Here is a 14,796-nt window from a genome sequence, read left to right on the forward strand (position 1 = left end):
GCGTTGGTTCGGCGTCGCGTCGGAATGCAGGAGCTACCACGTGCTCGAAGTCCGATGTTTCCTTCGTGATAAGTGCGGATGACGCACAACATCTTGCCCCCAGAAACAATCGGAATTCTTGCTTTAATTATGAATTAATCGATTAATCAATATTGAACTTGCTATTAACACCTATTCGTCTCGTGCCCTCGCGAACACTTTCGTTAATAGACGCGGTGATGAATCGTATGAAAGAGCAAACACGTGGTGATTCGAATTTTATATTATTATATTCAGAAGATTAATTAAAAGTTACACACGCGGAGTTTTATTCGCTAATGCGGATTGAAGCGGTGATGGAGCGTATGAAAGAACGAACACGTGGCGATTTGAATTTAATATTAATATATTTAAACAATTAACTAAAAGTTACACTCACGAAGCTTTACTCACTAATACGAGATAAACAATCAAGATCGTTTATTTAGAACTAGAAATTGTAGCGGAATATGAACTAGAAATAGAACGGCTACGAACTAGAAATTGAATAACTACGCAACTAGAACTTGAATTATGTACTAGAGATCGGAGCAAGACGCTTGCGATGTTAACTGTTCGACAACGCAAGAGTGAACGAATATGGCCACGCGCTGTACCGCGTGCTTGCGGCGGCGCTGCTACGGAACATGGCGGTGGCGTGGATACGCACGTGGCACGGCATCGCAATCGGAGATACAGCGATGGTAACATAGTGACGGTAATACAGTGATGGTAATGCGAGTACGGCGGTGATTGTAGGTGGCGTCGAAGGTATCAATAATTCGAAATGTTAGAAATATGAGTGGAGCTGCAAGGCGTTGGTAAAGTAGGATGAGGTGTTGCTAATACATATATTATAATTATAAATAGTTATGTTTGACATATTAATTATTAATTAAGGCTTTTTTTAGTCTAATACTAATCTAATAGTAATTAAAATCAAGGGCCATCGTTATGGCGTAGATTGTAATTGATATATATATGATTATAATAATGTATATATATGATTATAATAATGGTATAATAATAATCGCAGTAATTGCTTAATAAGGATAGTGTTTATTATGAATACACTTAACATTTAAGATTGATAACATATTTAGCGAAAGCAATTGTTATAGCTAATAGTTATAATTAGTGCAGATATAATTACTAATTATTTTAATAGTAAATAGTCTTACGAGTATATTACATATTGACGGCGGGAGAGCCGACCATTATTATCATTCGGGGATCAACACGGTAGTTTAGAGCGGAGGCGCTACTGCGCCGGTAAAATAAAAGAAAAGAAGAAAAAAATATGCCCGGCGGCTCTCTTTACGTCACAGACGTATTCCTTATGGCCGTCAGAAACGATCGAGACGTGGCATTCCACAGTAATAGATAGTGCGGTCGATCTCTAACTGGATGGCGGTGATGCTATTATAATCTGAGGACTGCATTAGTTAAATATATGTTTCAGTGCTTTCTGGTTCTAGTCTTTCTACGTTGCACGTTCCAATATCCAGAAGAGATAGTGTAGTGATTTAGGCCGCTGCCTCCACAATCGTAGCCCAGCAGGGCTTGGCAGATCGGCAGGATTAAGAAGATAGTTAGTCGGCGTAGTTCCATGTTGGGTCGTCGGTTGACTTCGTCTTACTGTCGCGCCGATGTTCCTCACTCTCCTCCGGTTCGGACGATGATGGCGGGGAATGGCGCGTGGTGGGGCTCCGACTCCCCACTTTCTTCAGTTTGTCTGCGTGTACCGTGCGCAGCTTACCTGAACTTAATTCTAGCCTTACATTATTATTATCAAGTACATCTACAATAATATGCGGCCCTGTATACTGTAGGCTTAATTTATCCTTCCGGGGCTCTTTGAGTACGTAGACTCGCTCGCCCTTGCGGAAAGTGCATGCATTCGCGCGCCGTAATATTTCTTCGACCGGGTTTTAGCAGCATTGAGATTTCGACGCGCGATCGTTTGTGCTTCGCAGAGCTTCACGGACAAGTCGGCATAATACCCGGCATAACTCTCATTGTTTTCGTCGATTGTCATGTCCCAGCGCCGAGAGTACCTCTAGTCATGTCTAATGTAAATTTTTCAAAAATTTTTAATTATTTATGACTGACTGTATCAGGAGATAGCACGGTAAAACCTTTCCTATACATATAATAAAAAGAATATACCGCTTAAAATTATTTAAAGATTTATACAAAATGGCCGCTCCTTACCATAACCTTATAGCGCTACTACAACCTTAATGTTCCTAGTAAATTTTCCCTAGAACCTCACTAACAAAAAACAGAACATACCGAAATCACTTCTCCAGACTATTCAGTAAAGTAACAAAGAAAATAGAGCTTAATATCGCATCCTTATCTAAGCATTTCAACATTAACAACAAAATCTCAACAAATAGTAAATAATGAATAAAAAACAAATCTAGGAAATATAACCTCGCCCACGTAATGCACGAAAACTATAACAAAACAATTATCGGTACATTGTAATATTTTTATTAACAATTAATAAACAAAATCATATAATTATATAAATAACAAAATACCAACCAATTTCTTTATATCGTCAAATATAACTTCAGAAACTAAGAAATCTTTGTATATCAAACCTTTCACTTTTGTTCCATTTTAATAATAAATATAAAAGTTAATAACAAAATTAATAACAATAGAAAGGATATGAATAAGGAATAAAAGTCATAATGACAATAAAATCCATGACAAAACATTTATTCAACAGTTCACCTAATACATATCCTTATTTCAGGGATAAATTTTGTTGATGTCCTTATATGAATATATTTTCCCTGTATAAATACATTCTCCATCGAAAATCCTTTCGAAAACATAAATACAGTTTGTGGCTATGATTCTTAATTCTCGAGATACAAACAAAATTAAGGGTATATGAAAGCACACGCGCGCGCGCGCGCGCGCGCGCCCGCACGCACGCACGCACGCACGCACGCACGCACGCACGCACGCACGCACGCACGCACGCACGCACGCACGCACGCACGCACGCACGCACGCACGCACGCACGCACGCACGCACGCACGCACGCACGCACGCACGCACGCACGCACGCACGCACGCACGCACGCACGCACGCACGCACGCACGCACGCACGCACGCACGCACGCACGCACGCACGCACGCACACACACACACACACACGTACATTATACGTACATTTTCCTTATAAGATATAGTTTTCTTTATGAAATTATATAAACAACTCCAATAGAAACATATTTTATCTGAGAAAAGAAATTCTACGATTTAAATTTCATTTAATAAAATTTATAAATAAATAAATTATTATATTAACAAATAATTATTATGAAAGATTTGGACAACACACAGGAAATCCTGCAACTTACCTCATGACACATACCTACCTAACTCGCACCGTTTAGAAAATATTTAAACAATTATAAACTTGCTTACATACACTTACCTCAAAAACTCAAATCAGCAGGCAAATCTCCGTATATAAACCAGTTCAACTTTTAGAAACCTTTATCCTAGACTTATATTTATAATTGTTACTTTCCTTTTTTCATTAACATTAATCCTATGGTTATGAGAAAAATCTTGAATATTAATATGCATGGAAAAATACCCTAACGATTCAACCAATCACAATCAGAGCTATTTTGTATCTAAGAACATTTAATAAATAATGTATTACAAATGTAAAAAAGGATTATACTGATATAGTTTAGATATACTAATTATACGATGTAATCATTATTATTATAAAAATTGTAAGGTATATCTAAAACGATATTGTGATTAATATTTATTATAAAAGCTTAAATTCAAGCAAACTATATGTTCGTTAATTATAAGAAAGGAATTATTATAACGAAGTATAACTCTTTGAAAACAAAAATAGGTCGACCGAATAGTCACAAGTGTGACTCATGATCAGTTTATAAGCAAAAGTAGGCCAACGTTAAATGTCAAAGGCGCCATGATATTTTAGTACCACGAGTCATCGCTGACTTATAGTAAATGTAGGCTAAGTCGACCAATAGAAAACTATGTCAAGAATAACTAGAAGGTCTTAAACGCGTGAATCATAGCTGACTCATAATGAAAGTAGACTAACAATAGGCAAACCGTGCTAAGGCCATTTGGTAATAGGCTTTATTCAGACCTGTAGAATCATAATATTGGAATTTAGGTCACCCCTACTTCCATGTTTTGGCAACATATAAAAACCTCGAGCGACGATACCTTCGCACTTACGTTTCCCCATCCACGGGCACTTACATATTTGCATTCACACTCGTATTCGCATTTGCACTTGTACGCGCACTTATTTTTGCACTTGTACTTCCACTCGCACTCGCTAAATATATATATATAGATATATATATATCATTTATAACAGTGAATAAATTCCGATTCAAATACCACAAGTGTGATATTATATTATTCCTTATTCTCAAAATCGAAAACTCTTTCCTGAAAATAGAAGTCACTTCGACATTCCTGTTACCCACTCCCTTCGCAGTATCTAATCCTGAGGTTTTACCCTCTTAACTGCATGGAAAAGAATCCTACAAATAACGTGTGAGTGTAGCGGTCGAGGATCTGTTAATTTCGGCTCCGTCCGACCTACCAGGACCTCCTAGGATGTCACACTCTCCACATCTTAGCCATGGAGAGCGAGGGCCGATCGGATAGAAGCAATCAAATAAAAAATTTATTACGGCTAGAACACCTGAATCAAGACAAAGTCAGCCACGTCAGTAAATTAATAGACGCTAACGGAGATCTCTTCCATATCCCAGGCGACCATTTAAGTTATATAAGCGTGACGGCACACAAAATCGCGACGGTGGATGACCATCCTATTAACACTAAACAGTATCGCTTCCCTTCGATCCACAAGGAAGAAATTACGCACCAAGTCAACGAATTGTTAAAAAACGATGTAGTAGTCCCGTCAACGTCTCCATATAACTCCCCGTTGTGGATCGTCCCTAAAAAACCAGATTTAAAGGGGAACAAACGTTGGCGGATGGTCATCGACTATCGCGCGCTCAATGAAAAAACGGTAGGGAACGCGTACCCCCTACCTAATATTACCGATAGTCTATTCATCAATTAGGTAGTGCTAAATACTTTAGCGTTTTCAACCTCGCATCCGGTTTTCATCAAATACCGATGCATGAGCCAGACGGACATTCTCTACGCCCTTCGGGCATTATCAATTCAAAAGAATGCCGTTCGGTTTGAAAAACGCACCCGCAATTTTCCAGAGGCTCATGGATCAGGTACTGACCGGTCTATAGGGCAATGAACTCTTTGTCTATTTAGACGATATCGTCATATACGCGAGCTCCCTAAAGGAGCACAAAACAAAGTTCAGTCGACTCGCCGAGAGATTAAAAGCCGCGAAACTCAAACTTCAGCCCGACAAGTGCGAATTCTTGCGCAAGGAAGTAACTTACCTCGGACATATAATCGGAGAGAACGGTGTTCGGCCCGACCCAGGGAAAACACATGCGGTAGAAAATTTTCCGCGACCCACAAATGGTAAAAATATTAAACAATTCTTGGGGTTAGCCGGCTACTACCGCCGCTTCATATCAGGATTTTCTAAGATTGCTCGCCCGTTAACCGCTCTATTAAAAAAGGATATACCATTCAAATGGCACGACGAACAGGAACAAGCATTTGTCGAGTTGAAAAATGCGTTGTGCTCGGAGCCTTTGCTCCAATACCCCGACTTCACACGGCCGTTTGTACTTACAACCGCGTCGCAATATGCCGTCGGAGGCATACTTAGTCAAGGGACCGTAGGGAAGGATCTTCCGATAGCATATGCGTCTCGGGCACTTAACCCATCGGAACAGAATTATTCAACTATAGAGACAGAACTTCTAGCCATCGTATACTGTGTGAATCATTTCCGACCCTATCTATACGGCCGTAAATTCCTGTTAGTAACGGATCACAAACCCTTGACGTGGCTGCACTCGGTCAAAGACCCCACTTCGCGTCTAGCCCGATGGCGGCTAAAACTCGCCGAGTATGAAGTAATATATAAAGCAAGGAAGATGAATGGCAATGCGGACGCGCTGTCGCGAAACCCTGTGGTGCAGACGTTTCCCCTCGTAGGTACACGCGAACCGCCACTTGAAAGGAACGAGAGCGATGAATCGTTATTCGACGGCCCCACACCGCGAAATCCGCGAACGCCTACCGCCGCAAAGAACAAAAAATCGAACACAGCTGCCGGCAAAGATAGCGAGATAAACAATAGCCTCAACCACCCCGACGAGCACGCTTCTGAAAGGGACACCGATAGCGATGTTAGCGAATGCGGGAGCGACACAACGGAAGACGAAAACTTATTCGACGCCGATAACGTACCGTACCGGTCACATTTTTTTAGAATAAGAGAGACCAGGGACAGCCTCGTAAATCGGAGAGATAATTTAATTGTGTTCGTCAACGCGCAGGGCGAACCATGTGATCTGGGGTCTCGAATCCTAAGTAAGCAAAACCTCTTGCCTGCATCATGCGACGTCATGAGGCGTGCCAAGATAAGACGAGTAGGCAATAAACACGTCATTGCGCTCCCCATCGAAAGAAACATCTCTTCCCTCACGATCCTCGACAGTATTCGAGAGCCACTCAGTTTATTGACCGATATAATCCGCGAACTAAACTTGCGAACTGTTTCGATATGTAAAAGCGACGTAAACAGCGTCCCGTTCTCGAAAATAAATAGGATACTTCGTGCCGCGCTATGGGATTAGAATTAAATGTTTGTACTAACGAAATCGTGACTCCACCCGTAGATGATAGACTCAGGATAATAGAAGAATATCACGCTTCCGCCGTCGGAGGACACAAAGGCGTAACGAAAACTTATGCGCGAATAAAAGAAAGATACACTTGGCCTCGTATGAAAGAGCAGATCTATCGGTACGTAGCAAATTGCCAGAATTGCCAGTTGAACAAATTAACGCGTATAAAAGTTAAACAACCCATGGTGTTGACCGACACACCCGACAAGGCGTTTGATAAAGTATCCATGGATATGGGACTGCCCACCACGCGTTCAGGCAACTCATACATCCTTACCACACAAGACCTACTCACTAAACACTCAATCGCTATCGCTCTTAAAGGTATATCCGCTATCGATGTCGCCAATGCCTTAAATAAGTATGTTTGTGTACATGGCGCGCCCAAAGTGATCCTAATGGATCAAGGGACTCAGTTCGTAAATTCGCTAATGAAAAACGTAGCGCGAAAATTCAAAATAAAACAATTTAGAACCACTGCGTACCGATCGCAATCTAACGGCTCAATAGAAAGGTCCCATCATGTTCTGTGGGAATACTTAAAACAATTTATTGATAAACATAGGAATTGGGACGAAATGTTGAAAATGGCTAGCTTTTCATATAACACCAGTGTACACGAAGGTACCCGTTTTACCCCGCATGAATTGGTCTATGGTATCCTATGGTAACCTCGCGCGCGTGCCCACGAGTGAGCCCGCAACGCCCGACGAAAGTAACGAGAGTTACGCCGAATATTACGCTAATCTCTCTAACAGATTTAATGAAACATAAGCAATCGCACACCGAAACTTGGGTGATGCGAAACTCCGATCCAAGAAGTATTATGATCGACGCGTAAATGCATGCACATTTAGCGAGGGCGATCGCGCATATCTACTCAAAGAATCCCGTAAAGATAAACTAAGCCCACAATACACAGGGCCTTATACTATCGTAGAAATACTTAATAACAATAATGTAAGGATAGAAGGGATAGGTAAGCTACGTACCGTGCATATGGATAAGTTGAAGAAAGTGGGGGATCGGAGTCCCGCCACGCACCAGTCCCCACCACCGCTACATAAACCGGAGGAAGGAGAGGGTCGGCAGCTCATCAGTCAACTGACAACGTCCAAAGGATCATCATGGATCTACACCGAATAATCTACCTTCTGCTATTGCCAACAATGTGCTTCGGCCTCATGGGCTACGACTGCGGAGGCAGCGGGCTGAATATTACTACCTTGTCTTTACTGGATATCGGCACGTGTAACGTCGAGAACCTAGAACCAGAGAGTACGGAGACTTACGTACAGTTGATGCAATCTTCTGATTAGCGTCACCGCCATACAATGCAGGCTGGAGATAGATCGTACTATATACTATTGCGGTACGCATTCTCATGTCTCCATCGTCACCAACGGGCATAAAGAATATGTAAAAGAAATTGGACATGAGAATTGCCAACGACACCGGAATACTCACAATTGGAATCGCGGTCATAGATTGACTAAAGATCAACGCCACCAACCATAGGAGCATCACCATGGCAGGGCAGACACATGCCGATGGCCGCTGCTCTGGAACTCAGTATTCGGATGGATTCGGCATTTGAGAGAATGTGGTGGTGCAAGCCGTGTTGAAGGTAGTGCTGCGGTCCTTCGACACTTCATACAAGCGATCGACGGAGACCATCAACCTACCAACCGGAACGCGCTGCTAAGCGCAACACGGTAGCTGCATCGATTATGACGGTACAGAAACGTTTTGGACTATGCCAAGATAGTTGGACTATAGTATAGTTTGGACTATACTGCCGATAGTTTAACCAATACGATGTCCTGTATGAAGGAATTGCAACGAAGTTGTCCCCGAGAGCAAACCAGACGGCTCCAGTAGTCTACACGGTGACGACTAAAGATACGACTTTCGCGCTAGCGAAAACGACCGAATTCAATCTCTGCGGATATCAGCTGTATCGCACAGAGCATCCAAAGCTCATTATTCTTGAGACACAAAAAGGAAAAACGTTTGTTGCAAAATCCCAGATCTCTGTAAATAATCTGGACATCTTCGCGTACGTCAACTCGAAGTTTGTATACGTGGAGAAGCACGTGAAGCATCAACTCACCAGGCTCTATCACGACATTATGGGTAAAAGTGCGCCCTGGAGCGACAAATACTGCAGAACGTCCTGTCATTATCAGCGGTAACGTCAAACGAGATGGTCTATCGAATCATGAAATCTCCAGGCTATACCGCCGTTATTGCTGGAGAAGTCATTCACATCATCCAGTTCCAGTGAGCTGCAAATTGAGACATACAGAGAGGTGTTATAACGAACTTCCAATGACATATAAGAATACGTCATACTTTCTGCTATCACGCACAAGGATACTCACCAAGACAGGCATCCACAAAGATTGCAACGAGCTGTTGCCGAATATGTATAAGTTGCATGGGGCCTGGTACAGGCTAACCACCAAACCACTGGAATCGCTCCCGCCTCCCGTCATACAACCGCTCTCAACTCCGAGCTGGAAATACGTGAGCCCGGACGCGCTCGCTACGAGCGAGATATATTCTGCCGATGACCTCGATCGTCTAAGGGACCACATTATGTTCCCGGTCGAGAAGCCCTCAATGCTTAATACTATAGCACGAGGAGCACTGGGGCAAGACATTCTAGGAGAAAGCATTTCGCTGGTGAATCTCCTCGATGAGGACACCCTCGACAAAATTGCGGAAAGCGCTGGGAAGCATCTCTGGGACGGCTTCATAATCTTTGGGTCCGCTAGCGCAGGAGTACTGGCACTGTTCGTAATAGCTAGGATAATAAAGCTAGTTATCGACATGATTCATGGATACGCACTACACAGAATCTATGGATGGAGCGTCCATTTACTGGGAGCCGTATGGTCATCAGTTACGAATCTATTACTGCACATGGGAAAGCCGAACCAGCCTGACTCGCCTAGCGTCGAACGCCTTATGCTGATACAATGGACCGCTGTGGATGAGTCACCGTCAGCATCGGCATGTAAGAAGAATGAAGATAGTGAACATGTGCGCTCGTACAGTGAATTGCAGAAATATCTGCATGAGGACATTGTTTAAAGATTATAAAATGTAATCAATGTTAGCGAATAAGAAATATACGAACGTCTAATCTTATCAATGCCATGCAGGAAAATGTCGTGCAGTATGACCGACATTTTCTTCTGGGGAGGGGGAAGTGTCACGTCCGGAGAGCACGCCATATACTTTTTTTTCCTACCGCGCATGTAATATCGTCTTAATGTGGCTCACCGCCGGGCCGAGGACAGCCATTGGCTCTCCTGCCGTTCCGCCTAATAGGGCGCGCCCCGCCATATTTATTTCTCTTAGGTGTAGTATACTATAATCATCCTCCTCAATAATCATAGATATTTAGCAAATATGCATCTCTACTACCTTCCCTTACTAATTATAAACAATAATATTTAATAAAAATATACGAAATATCTCATAACAATGTTTAAATATATACATATACATATCTAGATCATAATAATAAACACTCCTTAAATATATTTAAATATAATATCAATATTAATAATAAGCTCATATTAACGATAGCGACACTGGCGATCAATTAATTATAAGATAATATTACTATAACAAAACTCTCAACACTGTTACAGCGCATTACTCTCGCGTTCAGCCGCGTTCTGATTGGCTGACCAATGCACGTCAGAGATATATACATCTAGCTTAGCTACATAACCCGCGCCACGCCAGCGCCACGTGGATTGGCGTACCCATCCGCCATCTTGCGCCACAACGCCGCAGCAGAGCACCGCAGTATCCGCCGAAACTCCGACACTTCAGTGCGCGCCGCGGAACCGTCAATACGTGCCACTCTCGTGCGCATCGTCAAGCGTCTTATTTCCATCTCTAGTATATAGTTCAACTTCTACGTAATTCGACTTCTAGCGTATAGTTCCATTTCGAATTCTAAATAAGTTTCAATTGTTCATTTTTGTGTTATTGAATGATATCCCGTGAGTGTAATCTTGAATCGAATATCTAAATAAATTAGTTAATTATAATTGAACTTTCACGTGTCCATTCTTTCGCGCGTACCGTCACCGCATCGGTTAGTGAAAGTGTTCACGAGGTGAGGTTTCACGCGTTATTAAACAATTCTCAAAACTGATTTATCGCCCATTATAGCAAGAACGCCGAGGTTCTCCCGGAGCAGGTGTTGTGCGTTCATCCGCACTTATCACGACGGAAACTCGAAATTCTTGTCCGCGGTAGATTCAATCGTTCCCACGCGAAGCCAAAACGCAACGCGAATTGGCTCGCCGCTGAACGACAACCCTTTGAAAACCTTCGTTTAACAATTGAACAATCAAAGCTTCACGCGAATGCCGAAAAGCAGGAAGAATCGCGCTGGTTGGAAGACCTCGATTCATCACTTGGACTACGACCTCCACGTGGCATCCATCTTCGACCATAACGAGGCCATCGGCGAGACTACCGGGTTCGACGGAGAGTACGAGCTCCTGGTGCACGACAGGCTCTGGAGTGGACGACCGGCCCCGTCAGCGCCTGCCGCTTCGACGAGCGAACTCCAGTTCCGGCCTCGGATCTCCCTCGACGAGTACCTGCGCAGAGCATCTTAAGCCTGCGCAGCTTAAAGTAAATTGATTCAACAAATGAAATATAAGCCTCCCGCGCGTGGGAATCCTCGCGTCATCTCGTTGATTTAAATGTAAGGGCCCCGCCGCGTGTATTGCAATTATCTCATTAAACAATATATGAAAACAAAATGCTCTGAGATATACATAGCCGCCCAGCACGTGCTCGAGGAAGAGGGAGAACCTATCGAAAATGTCGAAGGACATCGACGAGTCAAATCCTGCATCTGACGTCATCATTTCGCGATGTTTATTAAATTTTGCTCTCTCGCTGTTCCAACGCGAAGAATAAAAGGCAGTCAGGAGTACGCGAGGAGTACGCCTTCCCAGTTCGACCGATTCATCGCTAGCGATTTGCCGCTCGATCGTTGGCAGCGTTGTCAACCGGCAGACGTGATCCCCCTTGTCCGGTACCGCACGGCATCCCTCCTCGTGGACTGTCGCGGCCCGTGACGTAACAATACATAGGCGAGGCAATTGTTATGAATCGTCATGGCAGAGCCTATTTCCATGCAATTAATACAGGAAATACAGACCGCGAAGTGCCAGTTCCTACAATCGAGTTGCAGGATATTGAATTACTACCTGACAAACGCGCGGAGGAAGCTAGACTCATCGCGCGGCGCTCTCAAATCAATTCAATGGAAACAATGAATCTCAATGACAGAGTTGCCAGTATCAAAGAATTACTTTGTTTAGAGCATTTGAATGAATTCGAAGCAAGCCATGTCAAAGGTTTAATAAAAAATCATTCAGATTTACTTCAAGTGCCGGGAGACTCTTTAGATTTCACAAATGTATGCTCGCACGTATAGTTACTCGCGATCAACAGCCATTAAACACTAAACAATATCGTTATCCGCCTATCCACAAAGAGGAGATTACGCGACAAGTCGATAAGCTTTTGGCAAATGATGTGATTACACCTTCAAAATCTCCTTACAATTCCCCTTTGTGGATAGTTCCCAAAAAACCAGACTCCAAAGGTAATAAACAATGGAGGATGGTTATCGACTTTAGGGCATTAAACGAAAAAAAAGTAGGAAACGCGTATCCCTTGCCTAATATCGAAGAAATATTAGATCAGTTAGGGAGCGCTAAATATTTTAGTATATTTGACTTGGCGTCCGGTTTCCACCAAATTCCAATGCACGAAGCCGATGCACCAAAAACAGCCTTTTCAACGCCCTATGGGCATTACCATTTCAAACGAATGCTGTTCGGGCTAAAGAACGCCCCCGCGACTTTCCAAAGGCTTGGAATCAAATGTTGACCGGACTCCAAGGAGTAGAATTATTCGTTTACCTCGATGACAACGTAATATATGCTAGTTCCCTGAAGGAACACGAAGCTAAATTTAATAAGTTGGCGAATAGATTGCGAACCGTGAGACTAAGGTTACAGCCGGATAAGTGTGAATTCCTGGGAAAAGAAGTAACATATTTCGGGCACGTAATTACAAAAGATGAAGTACGTCCTGACCCTGAGAAGACAAAAGCTGTAGAAAAATTCCCGCGGCCCGTTAACGTTAAAAATATTAAACAATTCTTGGGCCTCGCTGGTTACTACAGACGATTCATTCCTGTGTCACGTCAAGCGCGTAAAAACCCACTACAAAATTTCCAAAAACCAATAACTTTTTATATATAATGATAATCATTATGTTAAAATCCATTTATTTCAATATATACGAATAAGTATACGTACCGTATAAGTATATACCGAAATCACTTTTCCAGACTGTTCAGTAAAATAACAAAGAAAATAAAGCTTAATATCACATCCTTATCTAAGCATTTCAATATTAATAACAAAATCTTAACAAATTAATATAAAATAGTAAATAATGAATAAAAAACAAATGTAGGAAATATAACCTCGCCCACATAATGCATGAAAACTATAACAAAACAATTATCGGTACATTGTAATATTTTTATTAACAATGATACAAATAAACCAAACCATATTATTAACCAACCAATTTCTTTATATCGTCAAATATAACTTCAGAAACTACGAAACCTTTGTATATCAAACCTTTCACTTTTGTTCCATTTTAATAATAAATATAAAAGATAATAACAAAATTAATAACAATAGAAAGGATGTGAATAAGGAATAAAAGTCACAATGACAATATAACAAAATCCATGACAAAACATTTATTTAACAGTTCACCTGATACCTATCCTTATTTCAAAGATAAATTTTATTGATGTCCTTATATGGATATATTTTCCCTGTATAAATACCCTGTATCCCCTCTCCATTGAAAATCCTTTCGAAAACATAAATACAGTTTGTGGCTACGATTCTTAATTCTCAAGATATAAACAAAATTAAGGGTATATGAAAGCACAAACACATGTATACATATATACGTACATCATACATTTCCTTATAAGATATAGTTTTCTTTATGAAATTATATAAACAACCCAGATAGAAATACATTTTATCTCAGAAAAGAAATTCTACGATTTAAATTTCGTTTAATAAAATTTATAAATAAATAAATTATTATGTTAATAAATAATTATTATGAAGAATCTGGACAGCACACAGGGAATTTACCTCATTATACATACCTACCTAACTCGCATCGTTTACAAGATATTTAAACAATTGTAAACTTGTGTCACGTCCCAGCGCCGAAAGTACCTCTAATCATGTTCAGTGTAAATTTTTCAAAATTTTTAATTATTTATGACTAACTGTTAGGAGACAGCACCGTCAAACCTTTCCTATACATTTAATAAAAGAATATATCGCTTAAAATTATTTAAAGATTTATACAAAATGGCCGCTCCTTACCACAACCTTATGGCGCTACAACAGCCTTAATGCTCCTAGTAAATTTTCCCTAGAACCTCACTAACAAAAAACAGAACATACTGAAATCACTTCTCCAGACTGTTCAGTAAAGTAACAAAGAAAATAGAGCTTAATATCGCATCCTCATCTAAGCATTTCAACATTAACAACAAAATCTCAACAAATAGTAAATAATGAATAAAAAACAAATGTAGGAAATATAACTTTGCCCACGTAATGCACGAAAACTATAACAAAACATTTACACAATTACACAATTATCGGTACATTGTAATATCTTTATTAATAATTAATAAACAAAATCATATAATTATATAAATAACAAAATACTAACCAATTTCTTTATATCAAATATAACTTCAGAAACTAAGAAACCCTTGTATATCAAACACTTTCACTTTTGTTCCATTTTAATAATAAATATAAAAGTTAATA

At 40.9% G+C, this 14,796-nt stretch overlaps 1 protein-coding gene across 1 annotated transcript; it reads right to left on the minus strand.

Annotated features, from left to right (window-relative positions):
- Positions 1–310: 310 nt before the first annotated feature.
- LOC148936046 (uncharacterized) lies at positions 311–14,557 on the minus strand. Its single transcript, XM_089079015.1, has 2 exons — positions 9,241–14,557; positions 311–9,144 (listed from the first exon to the last, which is right to left on the minus strand). Exons 1-2 carry the CDS (start codon positions 9,691–9,693, stop codon positions 9,127–9,129), a joined length of 471 nt encoding a protein of 156 aa, XP_088935141.1. The 5' UTR covers positions 9,694–14,557; the 3' UTR covers positions 311–9,126.
- Between the last annotated feature and the right edge of the window lie 239 nt (positions 14,558–14,796).

Source organism: Pogonomyrmex barbatus, unplaced genomic scaffold (genome assembly GCF_055798465.1).
Source record: "Pogonomyrmex barbatus isolate J1 unplaced genomic scaffold, ASM5579846v1 scaffold3, whole genome shotgun sequence".
In the NCBI taxonomy this organism is placed as follows: domain Eukaryota; kingdom Metazoa; phylum Arthropoda; class Insecta; order Hymenoptera; family Formicidae; genus Pogonomyrmex; species Pogonomyrmex barbatus.

What these genes read in the sequence shown, in the direction of transcription:
- LOC148936046 (XM_089079015.1), bottom strand. Translation starts at nt 9,693, where the DNA reads ATGTCGATAACTAGCTTTATTATCCTAGCTATTACGAACAGTGCCAGT.